The sequence below is a fragment of the Adiantum capillus-veneris genome, chromosome 13 (assembly GCF_014529385.1).
Source record: "Adiantum capillus-veneris isolate H3 chromosome 13, ASM1452938v2, whole genome shotgun sequence".
Lineage (NCBI taxonomy): Eukaryota > Viridiplantae > Streptophyta > Polypodiopsida > Polypodiales > Pteridaceae > Adiantum > Adiantum capillus-veneris.
The window spans coordinates 100,719,999-100,737,243 of NC_140943.1; the positions used below are offsets into that span (position 1 = coordinate 100,719,999).

The 17,245-nt window shown below is 43.8% G+C and overlaps 1 protein-coding gene across 2 annotated transcripts; it reads right to left on the reverse strand.

Moving 5' to 3' along the window:
• Positions 1-672: 672 nt before the first annotated feature.
• Positions 673-16,387, reverse strand: LOC147444525 (uncharacterized). 2 transcript variants are annotated; one of them, XM_086527113.1, is made up of 6 exons: positions 15,833-16,387; positions 14,819-15,621; positions 14,648-14,729; positions 2,871-3,056; positions 1,404-2,792; positions 673-1,318 (listed from the first exon to the last, which is right to left on the reverse strand). In XM_086527113.1, exons 1-6 carry the CDS (start codon positions 16,145-16,147, stop codon positions 1,133-1,135), a joined length of 2,961 nt encoding a protein of 986 aa, XP_086383239.1. In that variant the 5' UTR covers positions 16,148-16,387; the 3' UTR covers positions 673-1,132. The 2 variants fall into 2 exon arrangements, with proteins under 2 accessions (XP_086383239.1, XP_086383238.1); XM_086527112.1 differs by having other exon boundaries at positions 673-2,792; positions 15,833-16,385.
• Positions 16,388-17,245: the final 858 nt, after the last annotated feature.

Below are 17,245 nucleotides of genomic sequence, written 5' to 3' on the forward strand. Positions count from 1 at the left end.
CTTTGTTGCATAGTTGGTTAGGCCATTTGGGTCAGAATGGAAATGAAGGTCTCTCTCATTTTGGTTGCTTGCTTGTTTTCAACTTTTCGAACTTCGAAGTGTGTGAGCATTGTGTGTATAAAAAGCATGCTAGATCAGCCCACTTTAGTATATCAAACAAGAAAAAGCTTTAGAAATCAGACCTAGTGCTCTATCAAACTCCTCAATCTATATTGATGGTCAGTGAAGCAGTAGATGCAGCAAACAACGCATACATGAAGGCAGCACTGCCAATCTCCACCACAGCCAAAAATACAGTCAATCAATGTTGAGTGTAACTTCAACGGCTCATCCCAACAAAGCTTATGATAGCCAAACCATCCTTAAAAAGTGCATAATTTGTGTACCGAGCATAGCATTGGAGCTAATCTGGAGAAAGTGGCTGGCTAATCACGCTTCCTTACCGCGTAAACGGAGTACAGCATCACGCTAGAAATTGTAAATCAGATATTGGTTGAGAAAATCCTGTTTAACCACCAGTGCTATGCTCACCAAAGAAGGGTGAGCTGATGATTAACCTACTGAATAGAGGCACAAAAAACTGCTGCACATACAAGATTTGTTTTCCCTCCTGGAAATCCTATCTCTTTCTCTCTCTCTCTCTCTCTCTCTCTCTCTCTCTCCCCCAAGGCCTTGGACTGAATTTTTTAGCAACCTCAAGCTTATCGAGATACAAATTTGTTGGCAACTTATGTTATGTTGCAAGTCTATATGAAGTGGGCTGGTCTGTATCAGAATTAACAAGTGCCCTCACATTGTACCTGGTCTAACAAGTACAAAAGACTAATTGATTGTACCAAGGCATGTACATAGTCCCTAAGGGTCTGTAGACACCTGATCTCGACCGAGCTCGCAAGACTCTTGCAGTAAACCCAGAAGATTACATGCATAGGTTTTTCCTCTGGTACACTAGCTATATGGAGAAAAGAATAAAGATCCTATTCAAAGCCTCCATCAAGAGAAACTTTCGTGTGATACTTGCCTATGTGGCAAGACCAGACAGACACCAGATCCTCATCTCACTTGCTCTGAAAGTCTCCAAGAATGCTGTACAAGGACTACAGAGATGTGCCAAGCTCTTGAGCAAGTGAGTTCACATGAGACTTCGAAACAACCCATCCATTGCTTTGGCAATACCTTGCAAGAGCAATCCAGATGTTTTCACAGCTGATTGATGTGCGCTTTCGGCCCTGAATGGCATCCAAATTTCCAAATAAAAGCAGCTGCCGTTTGGCACGTGACAAAAGAACACAAGCTCGTCGACGATCTGCAGCAAACCCTGACACACGGGCACCCACGACAAGTGAAATTAGTACCGTCTCTGCCTCCTGACCCTGAAATGAATCTGCATTATATACAATCACCTCTTCGCCCATTCCCTCGTCACCCAACATTCCACTTATAAGGCTTCTCTGTGCCTCATATAACGTCAATACAACCACCTTTCCTTTTGAAGGCCCTGCCCTATTTATTTTTTTCCATGCCTTACACCAATCGACAACTGCCTCTGCCTCCTCTTGGTTACTTAGAGAAGTCCCTGCTGTTGTATCAACTGCACCCCTAATGTTCACCCATACTAATGCACTAGCTGAATCTTTCCACCTTTTATTTGGATCTGTGCGTAGCCTGCCACCATAGAACTCTGCTGATACAAACTGAGCAATGCGATACGGCATCCTGTATTGCTCCTGGAGCTGCCTCACATGGCAGCTCTGCGCAAGCAGATCAAAAACGCTCCGCATGGGCCTAAGCCCATAAGGAGGTAACTGACATGGATCACCAACCACACTAAGCATCTGGAGATGTGGTAAACTTCCTAAAGCTGGAATGAGACTTCCTTCTGCAGCCTGTGAGCATTCATCTATTATCATAGATGACACTCTATTCCCCATCAAACTTGCATGGAAGGAGTCATTCCCAATCAAAGAGAGTGTGCAAAGCACGATCCTTGGAGGTGCATTACCATTTCGAAAAAGCCAATTGCTCATAGACGTATTATTTTGTGGGCCTGATACTACCAAAGCATCCCTAACATCTTGAATATATTCCTCTTCATGCCAACCTACATAGAAGTCCTCACTCACTAGCAATAAGAGCCCTGGAATCCTTTCTTTTACCAATGTCTCTGCCATGTGACGCACAGCCACATTCTGGTGAGCAGCACAAATCAATGTCTCTCCAGGACTAACCATTTGTAGCCAGGCTCTTGCCACAGCTGCTATTACTGTTGTTTTTCCTGTTCCTGGTGGTCCAACAACAGCAGACAACGGAGACACAAGCATGTGCTGCCATGCTTCCAATTGGCCTGGATTGAGTCCTACCCTGCAGTTCTGCACAACTGTTTCTTGAAGGCTGAAGCTTCTACTAGGAATAATCATGCTCTGCTTATGCAGGCAACCCAAAGCCACTAAGATGTGCCTTGGGCATGCTCCAGGGATGCATAATAGCACATAAAGGGACTCTTCAAGTTTCTGCTTCTGAACATCGCAATTGTTACTATTATCCACAAGGACCTTGCTTATCATGGAGATCTCTTCCAGTAAGTTCTCAACACTTTTGACCATGTTTAGTGGCTCAGCATTATCAAGTACTACTCTGCTACCTTCACGATACAGCGTTGCATACTTCTGGGGCTTTCTATTATCTTTGAAATGTATCTCAACGACAGATTTTTGTCCCATCACTCGGGACCTGAAATTCTTCTGTTTGAGGCTAAGGTAGCCTTGGTACAATTCGAACCTAGCTCCCTTAATCTGCAGATGCAAGCCAGATTGGTCAAATCAAATAAATGTCACCAGAACAAGAAAGAATTGAGTATCTTGAATGATTACTTCAACTGTTGTGTCCTCATCCTTTCGAGTTTGTGCTTCAAAACAAAAGACGGCTCGTCCAAAATAATCAAGTAACATCCAGGGAAGATCACTTAATGAGAAAGAGGGTGGTTGCATGTGCCAGAATTCTGTCTGACCAATCCACACCAATCTTGTAGTCCAAGCATCCAAGACTGCATATCTCACCTGTCAAGTAATTACTATTAAGTTGTAATTTTTGACAAATAATGCTCCAACTGACAAACACTGCAGTTGACATGCTACGAATTCACATTGATGAATGGAAAACAATCCTGAAATTCACCTTAAAAATAAAATAACCATGAGAAAAAAGCCCAACTCCAGTCCCTACACATGCTGTCATGCATCCCTTGAGCATGCTCACAGATCAGCTCCATCATTGTTCCTGTCACTGCTCGAGCAGCCTCCTCACTGTCTGCCCAACGCCCTTGCCTCTTATGCTTTGCTCTCCTTTGCCTCTGGGCCACATTTCGTCTGCCTTATTTGGCTGTGACTGCTAGACCCTCGTCAAGGCTAGCTAGATCCATCCCTTGCCTCCAACTATACAAGCAACAATAAGCTCTGCAGAGAATGAAGGACTATGTGCCAATGCTAGACTAACCTCGGGCAAAGCTCAACACGAATCCTGTAGCAACCTCTCCCAGTGGAGAGAGAATCACAATCCTCGCAATAGGTGACACAAGAAAGGCAACCATGAAGAAGTCCACAGGTTGTCGCGCTGACAGTGCTACATGAAAAGCTCACTTCTAAAAGCTCCAGGCTCCAAAAGCTAGCGCCCACATGGGCTGTCCGTACACTGTTGCGACATCATCATCCATCCGCAAATCGCAGGCGTCCGTACATCAGTAGGCGCAAATCGTAGACATCCATACAAGCATCTGCTATGCAATTTGGGCCTTTGCTTTATTTTATTAAAGGTTTAGGCCCCACAGCCGGGTGTTCTTCTTTCAGACACCTACTCAAACGATAGCGACATGAGAGAGCACATGTAACAGATTCGTTTTAGGAATTCTCATTTAAAGTACTTTACATAAAGTCATTCAGCAGAACACTGTCAGCCTGTCAGTATCCCTGAAATCTCAAAAAAAATTAGTGACTTTATTCCCATCAAGGCAACTTGTGACAAAGGAGCGGAGTAAATCCCCTCTTGCGCAGCCCGCACCACACCAGATTCAACCTGCTGATTCATCCGTAACTCTTGGAATAGTCTGTGCTAAACCAAAAGCTTCAAGGTAAAGCTCTAGTATTTGAGGAGTATCTGGTAAGTCCTCCTCCATCCACTTGGCATCACGAGCCGGATAATTCCTGAACTTAGCAAAGTATCTTCGTGTCAGATTACCTTTCACTTTCCTTTCCTTGTGAGCCAAGACTTGTTTTGGAATGAGTACCTGTTCCGTCTCTTACTTCTGTTTACTCGTCTGGCTCCCGGACCAATACACTTCACCTTTGAAAGGTTTCAATAAACTCACATGAAATGCATTGTGTATCTTCTGAGTATTTGGTAACCTCAATCTGAAGGATACAACATTTATCTTTTCCTATATCTGGAAAGCTCCATAGTATCGCATACTTAGCTTTGGAAAAAGCCTCGTCGATGCTTGTCAATTGCCTTCTTATGCCGTACTTGAGACTTCTCCAAAGCCTCCCGTACTATGGCAAAAGCAGCATCCATATCCTGTGTATACTGAACTGCTTCAAAAATCTTGTCTTTGGTGCCCAAAATGGATGGAAGCTTTCTAACACCCTTGACAATCTCAAATGGTGCCTTCCTTGTAGACGTGTGAACTGTGTTGTTATAAACAAACTCCACTAGGGCAAAAACTTTTTATTTTCCAAGAAAAAGATCGTTCGATTAGTTAATAAAACTGCCCATAGGACTACAAACCACCTCTAGTAGAGAAGAGGGCTACATCCAGAGAATGGGGAGACTCTCCCAGTGACATTCACATGACATCCAGATTATATCACATAGAATCCATTCTGATCTAGGACCATGATTCCTGGCAACGTATTTAGCAATCGCATCTAGATCCGCACCGGACTCACTGATGTCAAATTAACTAAACCTTATTGCGATCATGTCCATAGATTTCTCGAGACCGAAATGCTACAGTCATTTCATCAATCGTTCAATCTGAACACAATCATGTGCGAGTAATCATTTCCGGGAATTCCAATCCATCAATCAGACACAGTTCATATTGACATAGTGTTTCAATCATTCAATTCCTTTCACTGTGTGGCCATCTCATCCCTCGAGAACTCTTGATGTGCTCACGACAATTCCATTCAATCATTCATCATGATTCAAAATTCATGATTCTTATCATTATCAAGCTCATTCCGGGGCTATCATTGCTCCGAATTCATCATCAACTCATTCTCCATTTTCACCTGTTATTTGTTCACAAATAGCAGAATCTTCCATAAAACATTAGTTTCATACGTAATCAAAGTCATCTTTGAAAATTCCTACTTTACAATTATTCATTCATAAATTCACAAGCAAAATATTGCCAGCTCATTCGTAATTTTCTATCTAGTATTTGTTCTGAAGCGAGTATCTTCTCGCTCAGTTCTATTTTCAATCTGTCAGTCGTTCTCATTCTTGTACCTTTTTGGGGCACCGTGCAGATATGTCCTTGTTCCCCACATTCAAAACACTTTCCCATTTTTAAATATTCGTCTTTCTGTTCTTCTGTCAGTCGAGGTCGTGTATCTTTCTGTCATTTGCTTTTGTTATGACTTGTTGAAGGTTCATCTGATGGATAAGTCAAGTTACCCGAATGCATAGCAAAGCCTTGCTTAGCATGTCCCATCAATTGATGTATGGACTTAGATTGCTATAACAAGCAGTAGTCTCGTATCTCTTTGGGTAGTCTACAGCAGAATCACTCGGTTTGCTGCTTGAACCTGATCTTCTTAAAGGATGAAGCAGGTAGAAAAACATCCCAAAATTTCTCACAGTAAGTATCCAAAGTTTAACCCTTAACTATCCGAAGATGATTCCAATCACTAATCATGTCTCGTTCGCATTCTTGAGTGAGCCACAAAGAAATAAAGAGTCTCTTGAACTTCAACCACTTCATTGGCACTTCTTTTCTTAACAGAAGAGTGGGACCACCATGTCCATGCATTGCCTTTCAAAAATAATGTTGCCCATCTAATCTTGGAGTCCTCTGTATAGCGGCCTCTAGAAAATGCTATGTCAAATTGTTGAATGAAGGCTAAAGCCTTAGGAGCATCTCAAAACCCTGAAAAGGTTTCAAGTTTTACTGTCTGTCCACCCTCTTTAAATTCCTTAGTCTTTTTGCCCTTGTCATCAAGAAAATCATATTGGTTGGCTTTGTTTATTGGGGAATCGATGGCTTTCTGTTAATGGGAATACATCTCATCAATCGGGTGCCGGGTCAAAAATTTGGCATACTGGGAATTCTTTGCAAACTGAAGCATATGCTTTGCACAATCATCAACCTACTGTTGACGCTGCATCTCCATCGATTGATACTTTGTAGGAAGTGAAGGCCCGTACTCTTGTTCTGATTGTCCCTTCGAATTTTCCGTACTTTCACCCAATCCTGAGTTGTCGGGCGGGTTCGTCTGATTCTTGCGGGATTCGTCATTTAAATCCATGTGTGTCTGTCACAAACTGCTGACGTGCCAAGCCCTGAAGAATGGAGCCAACTTGCAGATCACGACCGAGGGGCCTAAATCCTAAGAAGAACAAGCAACAGCAGAAGAAGAATTCCTACCAACTTATTGGATCCCGTCTGGAGCCCAAGTGACATAAAGGAATTAAAATAAAGCTGGACCCTCACACACAACGTAAAATCTGATGACGTGGCAACTGTAAGAAAAACCCTAATTTTACACTGACATGATGACGTCGCAAACTGTATGGGTTTTTGCATTTTGCGTTGACTGCTGACGTGGCAGTTGTACAGATTTCCGTGATTTATGCTGGCAGCTTTTGTGCTTTTGAACCATATGCTTTTGAGTTTGAATGTTAGGTGCAGCGGAATGATTGTTTGCGCTTTGCTCAAGATCAGTGCTCTGAACAGTGCTCAAGGTTCCTTTTAGTTCTTAGGGAAGGGAGAGCCTTCCGTTCTTAATGGAAAGTGCTATGATCACAAACAAAGTGAATGGACATTGTGCGTGTAAGTGTATGAGACTGAGAGATAGAGAGAAGAGAGATACGACACCAAAGACGTTGTAAAACCCTCCTCCGAAGGCCCCACTCTCATCGGCGAGAGTGGTCTACTTATTGATTACACAAAGTGGTACAATGCTGATGCAATGGACTGATGCAATTTGGGACTATGCCGATGATGACGACGCTCATGACGACGACGACTTTAGGGCTGAAATCTATGATCTTCTATCTCCTGAATTTCGGGGCTGTTTCGGTGGCTGAAAATGACTGTTTTGGCTGCGTTTTCGATGGCTGAAAATGGGGGTCTTCTGTAACCAACTAGGGCTGAATCTGTTGCTGTTGTAGAATGCTGAAAACGCTGAACATCTGCAGCGATAAGGGCTGAAAACCAAAAACGCTGGGCTGCCTGCTAGCGTTAGTGAAAAACGCTGGCTTGTCTGATGTGTTGGCGATGGTCAAGCTGAAAACGCAAGGGGTTCAGGGAGAGGTGAGGCGAATATGCAAAACATTGGGCTGAAGTCTATGGCGATCAAGCCAATCTGGAAACGCTAAGTGAGGAAATGCCCGGCGATGAAGGAAATCTGCAAACGCTAGGTTCTTGATGGGTTCTTGTTGAGAAGGTGTCTGTTGAGCGGGGAGCTCCTGCTGTCTCTTCTGCCATTTAGTGCTAACTTGGGTTTGCTTATATATTTTCTTAGCAAAATTGCCCTACCTACTTTTGTTGGGAAGTCACTTAAAAATAATAAGTGAAAAATGTCAAAAATAGGGAAAATAGGCTAAATGCACTGGAAAATTCCCCTGATGGATTCTGATGGGAATACTGATGATCATGTTGTGTGCAACCAGAGGATATGCATCTACACTAAGTGACTGGGCATGCACGGTCTACGAATAGACTCACAAAAGTGCCAGATTACTTCTAATCTATACTGATTGGACTGATTGAACCCTGATCATGCTGTAGCTTATCCACGGACACATAGGGTTGGATGTGTCACGTGACATCCCCTCCTTTTCAAAGTGAGGTACTAGTACCGAACTGTATGGCGTCGAGGGAGATCGCCAATAGCATCCGGAATCCTGGAAGGGACTCTTCGCTGGCCCACTCTGATGTGTGGGTCGTGCAGTACTTGAACTTCATAAAGGTCTGCAACGCTTGCTTCTTTGGGCCGCGCCGAAAGCGACACAAAATCTTCTGAGGCTCTTTCGATGCTTCAACTTCGTCGAGAGTCATGCTTCTTTCCTCTTCAAGAATCTCCATGGCTGAAAATTCCTGAAACCATTTCCAACACAAAACCATGAACATACCTATTCCATGTAAAGTGACTGGAAAAAATCTTGTCTTCCTAAAAGACTGTGCATGCAATGTAGATGAACATAGAGACGGAGCGACAACCCGTTCAACAAACACATGCAAACAATGAGATCGAATCTTTCTCTTATGATCTAGAGCAATCAACTGTGGCAATTCACGAAGACGGAAATGCCCACGCTTGGTGCTCATACTTTCATGTGCTCGTTTGGAAACTGTGTCATGCCAAGGAAGAGACATAGAATGTGACTTCCTAACATACATACTTTTCAGCTTTTCATGAAAAATCCGCATACATTTGTGCTCATCCATGAGAGAAACGTGCTCAACATACAATATGTCATGCCTAGGAAAAGGGATCACATAACGATGTTGACTAAAATACAGGAAACGATCACGAATGAAAAATTCGAATAATGCGTGCGTATCAATCATGCGAACACATAATACTTCCTGTGAGGGTTCTTTGGACCTAGGCTCGAGAGCCAAGATCGCTTCTTCTTGAATGATTGAATCGTCCTGTGGGGGTTCTTTGGACCTCGACTCGAAAGCCAAGATCGGTTCTTCGTGATTGATCAAATCTACAATGAGGTTAGCTTCGCTAGAAAAAGCATCCACTAACACATCATCCTTGTGAATAATCACACCATCATCATGCAACTCATCATGCTCGTGAGAAATCACATCTTGATCATGCAAATCATCATGCTTATAATGAACATCCAAATCGTCTTACTTATCATTGTCAATCAAATCATCATGCAAATCATTGTCATTCAAATCATCATGATGATCATTGTCATTCAATTCCTCATCATGCTTCACACAATCATGCAAATCCTGGGTGTCATGCTTGGGAGAAGAAGAGACTGAGAGAGTCTCCTTTCCCAAATCTCGTGCATCTGTGCCTGAACTTGAGAATAGTCGCCAGAACTCTTTGTTTTGTCGGTCCCTCTGTTCTTGTATTGCTTTCAAGTCGTACTGACGTTGTATGGCTGCCATTCCTTCTTTGTAGTCACGATCTATGGCTGCCCTTTGTTCTTCGTAGGCCTCTCTTTCTGCTTTTATTTCTTTGCGTTCTAACTGTCTTTCCTTAAACAACTGCTTCAACTCCTCCATAGGAGTTAGTGCAATCCTTGTCGTAGATGGGAAAGGAGGAGGGTCGGAAAAACCTCCTAGTGGGGAAAATTCTTCTTCGCCTCTCTCATGCTCATCACCTGCAAGCGAAGTAACCATTCCGCTTCGAGTGATGACCATTCTGAAGTCGTGGGTTCTTGTGGGTTCTTGGGTTCTTAAGTTCACGAGGAACTTGGGTTCTTGGGGATCTTGGGTTCTTAAGTTCACGAGGAACTTGGGTTCTTGGGGGTCGTGGTTCTTGAGGTTCTTGAGGTTTTCTTTCGCTTGCAAACCGTGTTTGAGAAGGAGCTTCTCTTCACCCGAGTTCTACTCCTTTCTGCGGACGCACCCCTTGGCGGCCTTGCGCTCACACCAAGGTTGCTTTTTCCCATCTCACGTCGATTGGCCGGCCGTTAAAGTGCACGGTCCGCTCTCAATGAGTGAAAAGAGACACAAGGGGAGGCTGGACAAGCCCTTCTTTCCTGGGATTCCTGTCACTCTTCAAAAACACGATTAGGAATCGACACGCCCAAGCGAACTTGGGTTCGTGCGACCGCAACAAGCAAAAAAAATTCTTGTGGTTCTTTCCTTGAGTGATACAGAACACTGCCAAAGCTTGATACCAATGTTAGGTGCAGCGGAATGATTGTTTGCGCTTTGCTCAAGATGAGTGCTCCGAACTGTGCTCAAGGTTCCTTTTAGTTCTTAGGGAAGGGAGAGCCTTCCGTTCTTAATGGAAAGTGCTATGACTACAAACAAAGTGAATGGACACTGTGCGTGTAAGTGTATGAGACTAAGAGATAGAGAGAAGAGTGATACGACACCAGAGACGTTGTAAAACCCTCCTCCGAAGGCCCCACTCTCGTCGGCGAGAGTGGTCTACTTATTGATTGCACAAAGTGGTACAATGCCGATTCAATGGATTGATGCAATTTGGGACTATGCCGATGACGATGACGCTCATGACGACGACGACTTTAGGGTTGAAATCTGTGATCTTCTATCTGCTGAATTTCGGGGCTGTTTCGGTGGCTGAAAATGACTGTTTTGGCTGCGTTTTCGATGGCTGAAAATGGGGGTCTTCTGCAACCAACTAGGGCTGAATCTGCTGTTGTTGTAGAATGCTGAAAACGCTGAACATCTGCACCGATAAGGGCTGAAAACCAAAAACGCTGGGCTGCTTGCTAGTGTTAGTGAAAAACGCTGGCTTGTCTGATGTGCTTGCGATGATCAAGCTGAAAACGCAAGGGGTTCAAGGGGAGGTGTGGCGATATGCAAAACGCTGGGCTGAAGTCTATGGCGATCAAGCCAATCTGGAAACGCTAAGTGAGGAAATGCCCGGCGATGAAGGAAATCTGCAAACGCTAGGTTCTTGATGGGTTCTTGCTGAGAAGGTGTCTGTTGAGCGGGGAGCTCCTGCTGTCTCTTCTGCCATTTAGTGCTAACTTGGGTTTGCTTATATATTTTCTTAGCAAAATTGCCCTACCTACTTTTGTTGAGAAGTCACTTAAAAATAATAAGTGAAAAATGTCAAAAATAGGGAAAATAGGCTAAATGCACTGGAAAATTCCCCTGATGAAATTTGATGGATTCTAATGGGAATACTGGTGATCATGCTGTGTGAAACCAGAGGATATGCATCTACACTAAGTGACTCGGCATGCACGGTCTACGAATAGACTCACAAAAGTGCCAGATCACTTCTAATCTAGACTGACTGGACTGACTGTGAACCCTGATCATGCTGTAGCTTGTCTACGGACACATAGGGTTGGTTGGATGTGTCACGTGACATTGAAGGCTTTTCATGTAAAACTACTTTGGGGCCTAGAGCCTTTAAATATAAGGCCATGGGCTCATTCTCTGGCATGCTTCTTGGAATGGATCCAAGAAGCGTCGTCGTTTCAAGGATGACCCCAGTTCTTCTTAGTCTTCAGAGTTCCGATGGTTCCTCTTCCTCTAGTTCTAGCGAGGATGAGAAAAAATGAAGAAAGACCAAGAAAAGCAAGAAAAGGGGATCCAAGAAAAGTCTAGAAAGTATAGAAAGCAATCTAGCAGTCAAGAGGAGAAGACCTTGCCTACTTCCGATAGTTCAAATAGTAATGTCCACCCTCTTTAAATTCCTTTGCCTTCCTGCTTTTATCTTCAAGGAAGTTGTATTGATTGGCTCTGTAAAAGTGTTTCTTGTTCGCATAAAACATGTGGTCGTCGGAGTCCAAACTGTCAGAGAATGACTCCTCTATAGAGCTATTAGAAACTGGTCGGAATCTAAAGCTTCTTTACCTTTTTCTTGTTATTTCCAAAGCTTTGGTTTTTGCTTCGCTTCTTGCCGTTTCTGTCCTCCTCACTCGAGTCGGAAGAGCTAGAAGAACTTTCAGAAGAAGAGAAAGAAGAACTGGGTAGTCCCTCAAAACGCACACGCTTCTTCTGCTTTCTTCAGGTGCAAAAGAAGATTGACGGCCCAAGTAACCGGGGTAGCCAATCCCCTTCTTACACTTCTTCAATTGCTTTTTCGATTGATTCTTCGTATCCAAAAGCTGACTAATCTTGGTTTGAATCACCTCTTGAAGTTATTCTTCAGTAAACATCCTCGGAGTAGGAGGTTTCTTGATTGCCAGTTTGATTGGTGGTTCGGTGGCTTTTTGCCACCGCGCATGTACTTCAGCCATGGACTGCTGGGTCAAAAATTTTGCAAATTGGGGATCTTTAGCAAACTGAAGCATCTGCTTTGTGCACTCGTCAACCTGTTGTCGACGTTGCATCTCCAAAAGTTCATACTGTGTAGGCCGAGGTGGCCCGTACTCATCTTTTGCTAAACCGCTTGATTTGCCGTATTGCCTCCTCCCGCCTCAACGGTTGCAGAAAGAGGTCAATTGATTCTTTTCGGAATCCATAGGTGTCACGAGAAAAGGGATCGGATTTCCCGGTAGAAGAGAAATCGACAGTGCTTTGATACCACTGTAACAAACTTGGACACCCCAAGTCAAGATTCTATCGCGACACAACAGAGAGTCACTTCAAAACACCACAAATTTAAGAGTCGACACGACTCGGCGTAGTTCCGTGCCAAGAGATATTGGCCCCAAAGACTAGCGCCCCTTCAGTATTTCTTTTTGTATTAATCTTTGAGCAAAGTACACTTCCCGCGGGTGCTCGCTCTCAAACTCTACGTCCAGATGCTCTGAGAAGTGAGCCCCCTTATGTCACTTATAAAGATTAATAGGGATGCTAAAAGCAGAGCCCCAAAAGCACTAAAACTCAAAAGCAATGTTTCGCAAAAGCAACTTGGCTAAAATCTGCCAACAAAAAGCAACAGCACTGATTGCGGAAATCCGTACAGCTAGGCCATGTCAGCAACCAGCGTAAAACGCGAAAAATCCTTACGCTGCCACGTCAGTCAGTCAACGTATTTTTCGGGGTCCGTACGGACTGCCTACCACGTCCGCTTGTCTACCACGTCACTGTCCGTACAATGCAGTCCATGTCAGCAACGTTGCCACGTCATCAGTTTGTGACAGCCTCCAAGATACGAAAGGCAGCATCTTTTCTTAAAGGTAATGCACAGACATAGTGGTCAACCTTGCTTTTGCACAAGAAAGCACCAAAGACGTGGGTAAAGTTCAAAAGACTCTTCACTTTGGCATGGCTAAAGGAGGAGCATGAAAAGGATGCCATCACAGCTTGGAACCATCTTTTCTTAAAGGTACTGCACAGACATAGTGGTCAACCTTGCTTTTGCACAAGAAAGCACCAAAGACGTGGGTAAAGTTCAAAAGACTCTTCACTTCGGCAGGGCTAAAGGAGGAGCATGAAAAGGACGTCATCTTTCTCTCAACTGGTACATACTCGTAGGTTCTCTATTATATTCATTTAGTGGCTAGATTCCTCCCAACTCAATATTGGCACCCTCGCTCCCTCAATTCATCATTTGTTGCGTCAAACAGAAGGCGACGCATTTGATTCGAGCCCCCACCCTTCTGAGATTCACTCTTGCAACTGTTGACCTACACCAATTGAACCTTACCGCCTAGTTGCTCTTACAGAGCACTTAGGTTTTTACAAAAATCTTTTTGCCGTTTCCTCCCCCCTCGTCCACCTCCCTGCACCCTGGTCCGCCACCTCCCACATGGCCTGCTACTTCATCCCCGTCCTCGTCCCTGCCTCCGCCTTATGATTTGTCCCTCCCTCCCTAGTTCGTGCGACGCCTGTATCTGGAAAGATTCAGAATTTTTTTTGATATTTTTTGAAATCGTTAGGACATACTAGAGCAGAACTCAGCAGATGGAGTGGTTTTGTTGTGGCTTACCGAAAGAGATCCGACAACACTGTTTTAAGCAAAAGTCGAAGAGCATTTAGAAGCTCATGGCACATGCAAAGGACAGATTTTCCATTCACGCTCCTTGCCTTACCTGACGGGCAAGCCACTGTCCAAGTCAACAGGAAAAGAGTCTTCCAAAGAGAAGAAGAAGAGAAGAAACAGAAGAAGAAAACCACAGGGCCCAAACTGACAGAAGAGTAGAGTTTGAGTTCTTCAAAGAAGGCAAGAGTTATGGCTCTGGTGAACAAGGGCACGTCTTACAAGTGTCCAAAAGAAGAACCAAAGGAAACAGCTGATGGTTCATCAGAGAGTTCCAAAGATTCAAAGTGATGTGCCAATGGACAGGGAGCCAGGGCAGCAATCAGTAGGTCCCAGGGCACACACAAAAGAGTAAGCTAGATCCACCAATAAGTTGGTCGGATGGAGGAGGAGGACTTCACAGATTCTCCTCAATTTTGAGTTGTACCTTGAGGCTTTAGGATCTTTTGTGAAGAAGGTGCATCTACGCCTCTCCGATCCCTAGAGGAGCCCGCTGAAGTATCCCACTTGCTACGAAGAGTGTGTAGAATGGCTGTCAAAGTGATGAATGTAGGAGAAGACTATGAGCCAAGAATGCGAGCACAACAAGCCTTCCACATGGTCCAAAGAATGATGCAGCAGATCATACTAGAAACTCTATCTCATTGCCTCAGTTCCCTTGGTTTAATCTGGGATAAGAACTAGAAGAAAAACATGCCCACATGAAGCTTTTGGCGGACATCTTAGATGCATGATTTGGAAAACAAAATGGCTTGAACCTACAAGTGTTCTGAATGTAGAAAGGCTTCTTTGGCAGGATTTAAGGGGAACATCGATACCTGTTCAAGTGACAACTCCTTCAATGTCCAGTTACTGCAGCAGACTTTCTTTTTTTCAGACCAATCCCATTGATAAAGCTCCCTGTAACAAAGCACCAAATGCTTCACAATATTTGATGACTCTCAATCGTGAATCTTCAAAAACGACAACCATTGAACCCAAACTCTAACCTGCACACATCCAACAGTGACTTCCGCCGTTTTGTTCCCGCAAATTGAGAAATGCGCATACAGTTATTGGTTGTGATCCCCAAAAAGTAATACAAGGCTAAAGCATCCTTCTGTATGTTTACTCCAACTTTTATAATTCCTCTATCTGACATGAGTGCTCTTAATTTCAAAGAAACTGTTGAAGACCCCATCAATAAAACTGGCTGCCCAACTTTGATTAAAACACAACGTTCATGAGCAGATAGTTGAATAAGGCTGAGAGAACCCCTTATGCCATGTTTGCACACCAATGCAATTCCATCAGGATCATCCTGCAGCAGCCAGTCAATGCAGGAATCCACAAGTTGCGGGTAGTGTAAATCAGTAAGTCTAACTTTAATGCTGAAGTCTGGTGCTGATTCAGGTGGCAAGACAAGATCATTTGGAGAAGGTGGCATCAATGTCATTTTACGCTTTGGTATCAAAACTTGAAATCTTGCTACTTCAGAAATGCTTTCTAGCCCAATGAGTACCTGTACGATACTGATACCATCGTCTCTGTCCAGAAACATTTCTCCCATTTCCACTTTTTCAAGCGGAAAACCATTACAACTAGGAGAAAACTGCAGTACCGGTTTTTCATTCTTGCTCAAAGGCATAAACCCATTTGTTGACAACTCATGAGTCTCAGTTATCTGGGGTTTGGACACACAAGAGACTCCACTATGTAATGACCGAGCACCACTATGACTGACATTATCCCACCAAGCTCTAAACAAATGATCATTCAGATCCTCAATAGAGCAAAAATTTTGCAGACAGTCCTGTGTTACAAGAGCAACACGAAAGCATCAACATGCAATAACATGTTTAGATGTAAATCAAGGGCAAATTCTCCTAACAGCAATTAAGTGGCAATGATTCTACTTGTATATGCAGGTGCTGCGAAATTCCTTGTGCTGCATTCAGTTGCACACACAAGAAGGTAGAGAGCATGCATCCACAGATCATTATGCAAAAGAGCCATGATTTCACCTGGTCATCATCATTGTGAAAAGGCTCGTTGTCGCAAAACAAAAAGAACCTCTCCATTTCATCATCCTCATTTGAGCTCCTAAATGATGTAGAGAAGCTTGACATGTTATCAGTTGCCATGTGCAAGCTATTGATAGGGAAAGAGACTGGGGCATGCACACCCTCCTCCAAAAAATTGAGCATTGATGCATTTGTAGCAGATAACACAGAAACTCGCAACGCCTGAAGATCCCTTCTAAGACCATGCACCTTATTGATGCTCTGACATGGGAGCGTCAAGCTGAATTGAGCTTGCGAGAAAATTGCCTGCTCCATTTGGGTAGCAGCACTTTCCTTCGAAGGAAGGAAAGCGTGCCCAATTGGATTCTGCGGTGTTGAGGGAGAGGACGCCTCTCCCTAGTACTTCCTGCATCAGAGATGGAAGCACCCTGGTGAGAGTCCTGCTCTCAATCCATGCGGATCGTCCCAAGTTCAAAACAAGGAAACTTTTCTTTTTGGCCGGCAGGATTTTTCCGCAGCCGACCTTGGTTCGGCGCCACACCGTTTTTGGGCGGGGAGCAGCAGACAATGGGGCATAGTCTTGACCCAAGATTTCTCTGGAGTTCATTGTCGGTCCATAGCGGACGCATGACTTGGTTTGAGAAAACCTGACAACGGGAGTGTTTAGAATGTGATGGATGTGTTCAGATAGCTATTCCAGGTTGGTACTTAGAACTAAAGTTGTTAAACTCAGATAGCACTTCAGACTAAGACTTCAGAATACAGGAACTGAAAAGACAGAACACTGGAACTGAAAATACAAGATACTGTACTTAAATTGGAAGTGGGATTGCATTCAGAATATCAGATTACAATCGGTTAGTAACCAGTATGCCAGTAGTTGGCTTTGGAATTACAGAAAGAGAGAGAGCGAAACCAATGATTACAAAGTGATACAAAGATTACAAGTAGCTCAGGATCTAGGCATCCAAGGTTTCTAAGGAGTTAGAAGTCCTACGAAATGAGTAATGGGTCCTATTTATAGGCCATCAGACTTGTGTGTGACTGACTGTACACTGTCAGCTACTATGGTAACTCGTTGGTTACTACTTCTGAAAGCTTTATACGTTCGCCAATCCTGCTAGAGGTAGTTCCCGCCTTCTACATTCCTCCTCTCCTTTCTTGAATCTTGGTATATACCAAAATTTCAATTGACGATTCCTAGACTGTTTCCCAATTGCCCGATAACGGTTCCAATAACGTTTCCCAGTTTCTTGTTGGTTCTCTTGTATTTGGGCAGCCAGCTCTCCTATGTCAGCATATGACTCCAGAGGTGCATGTTGTTGCTGCCATTGGATCTACTTCATCTTGCAAAAGGCTAGTGGTCAAACAAAGAAGCAAGGTAATTCAGCTTCTTTGGTTGGGATGGCATAC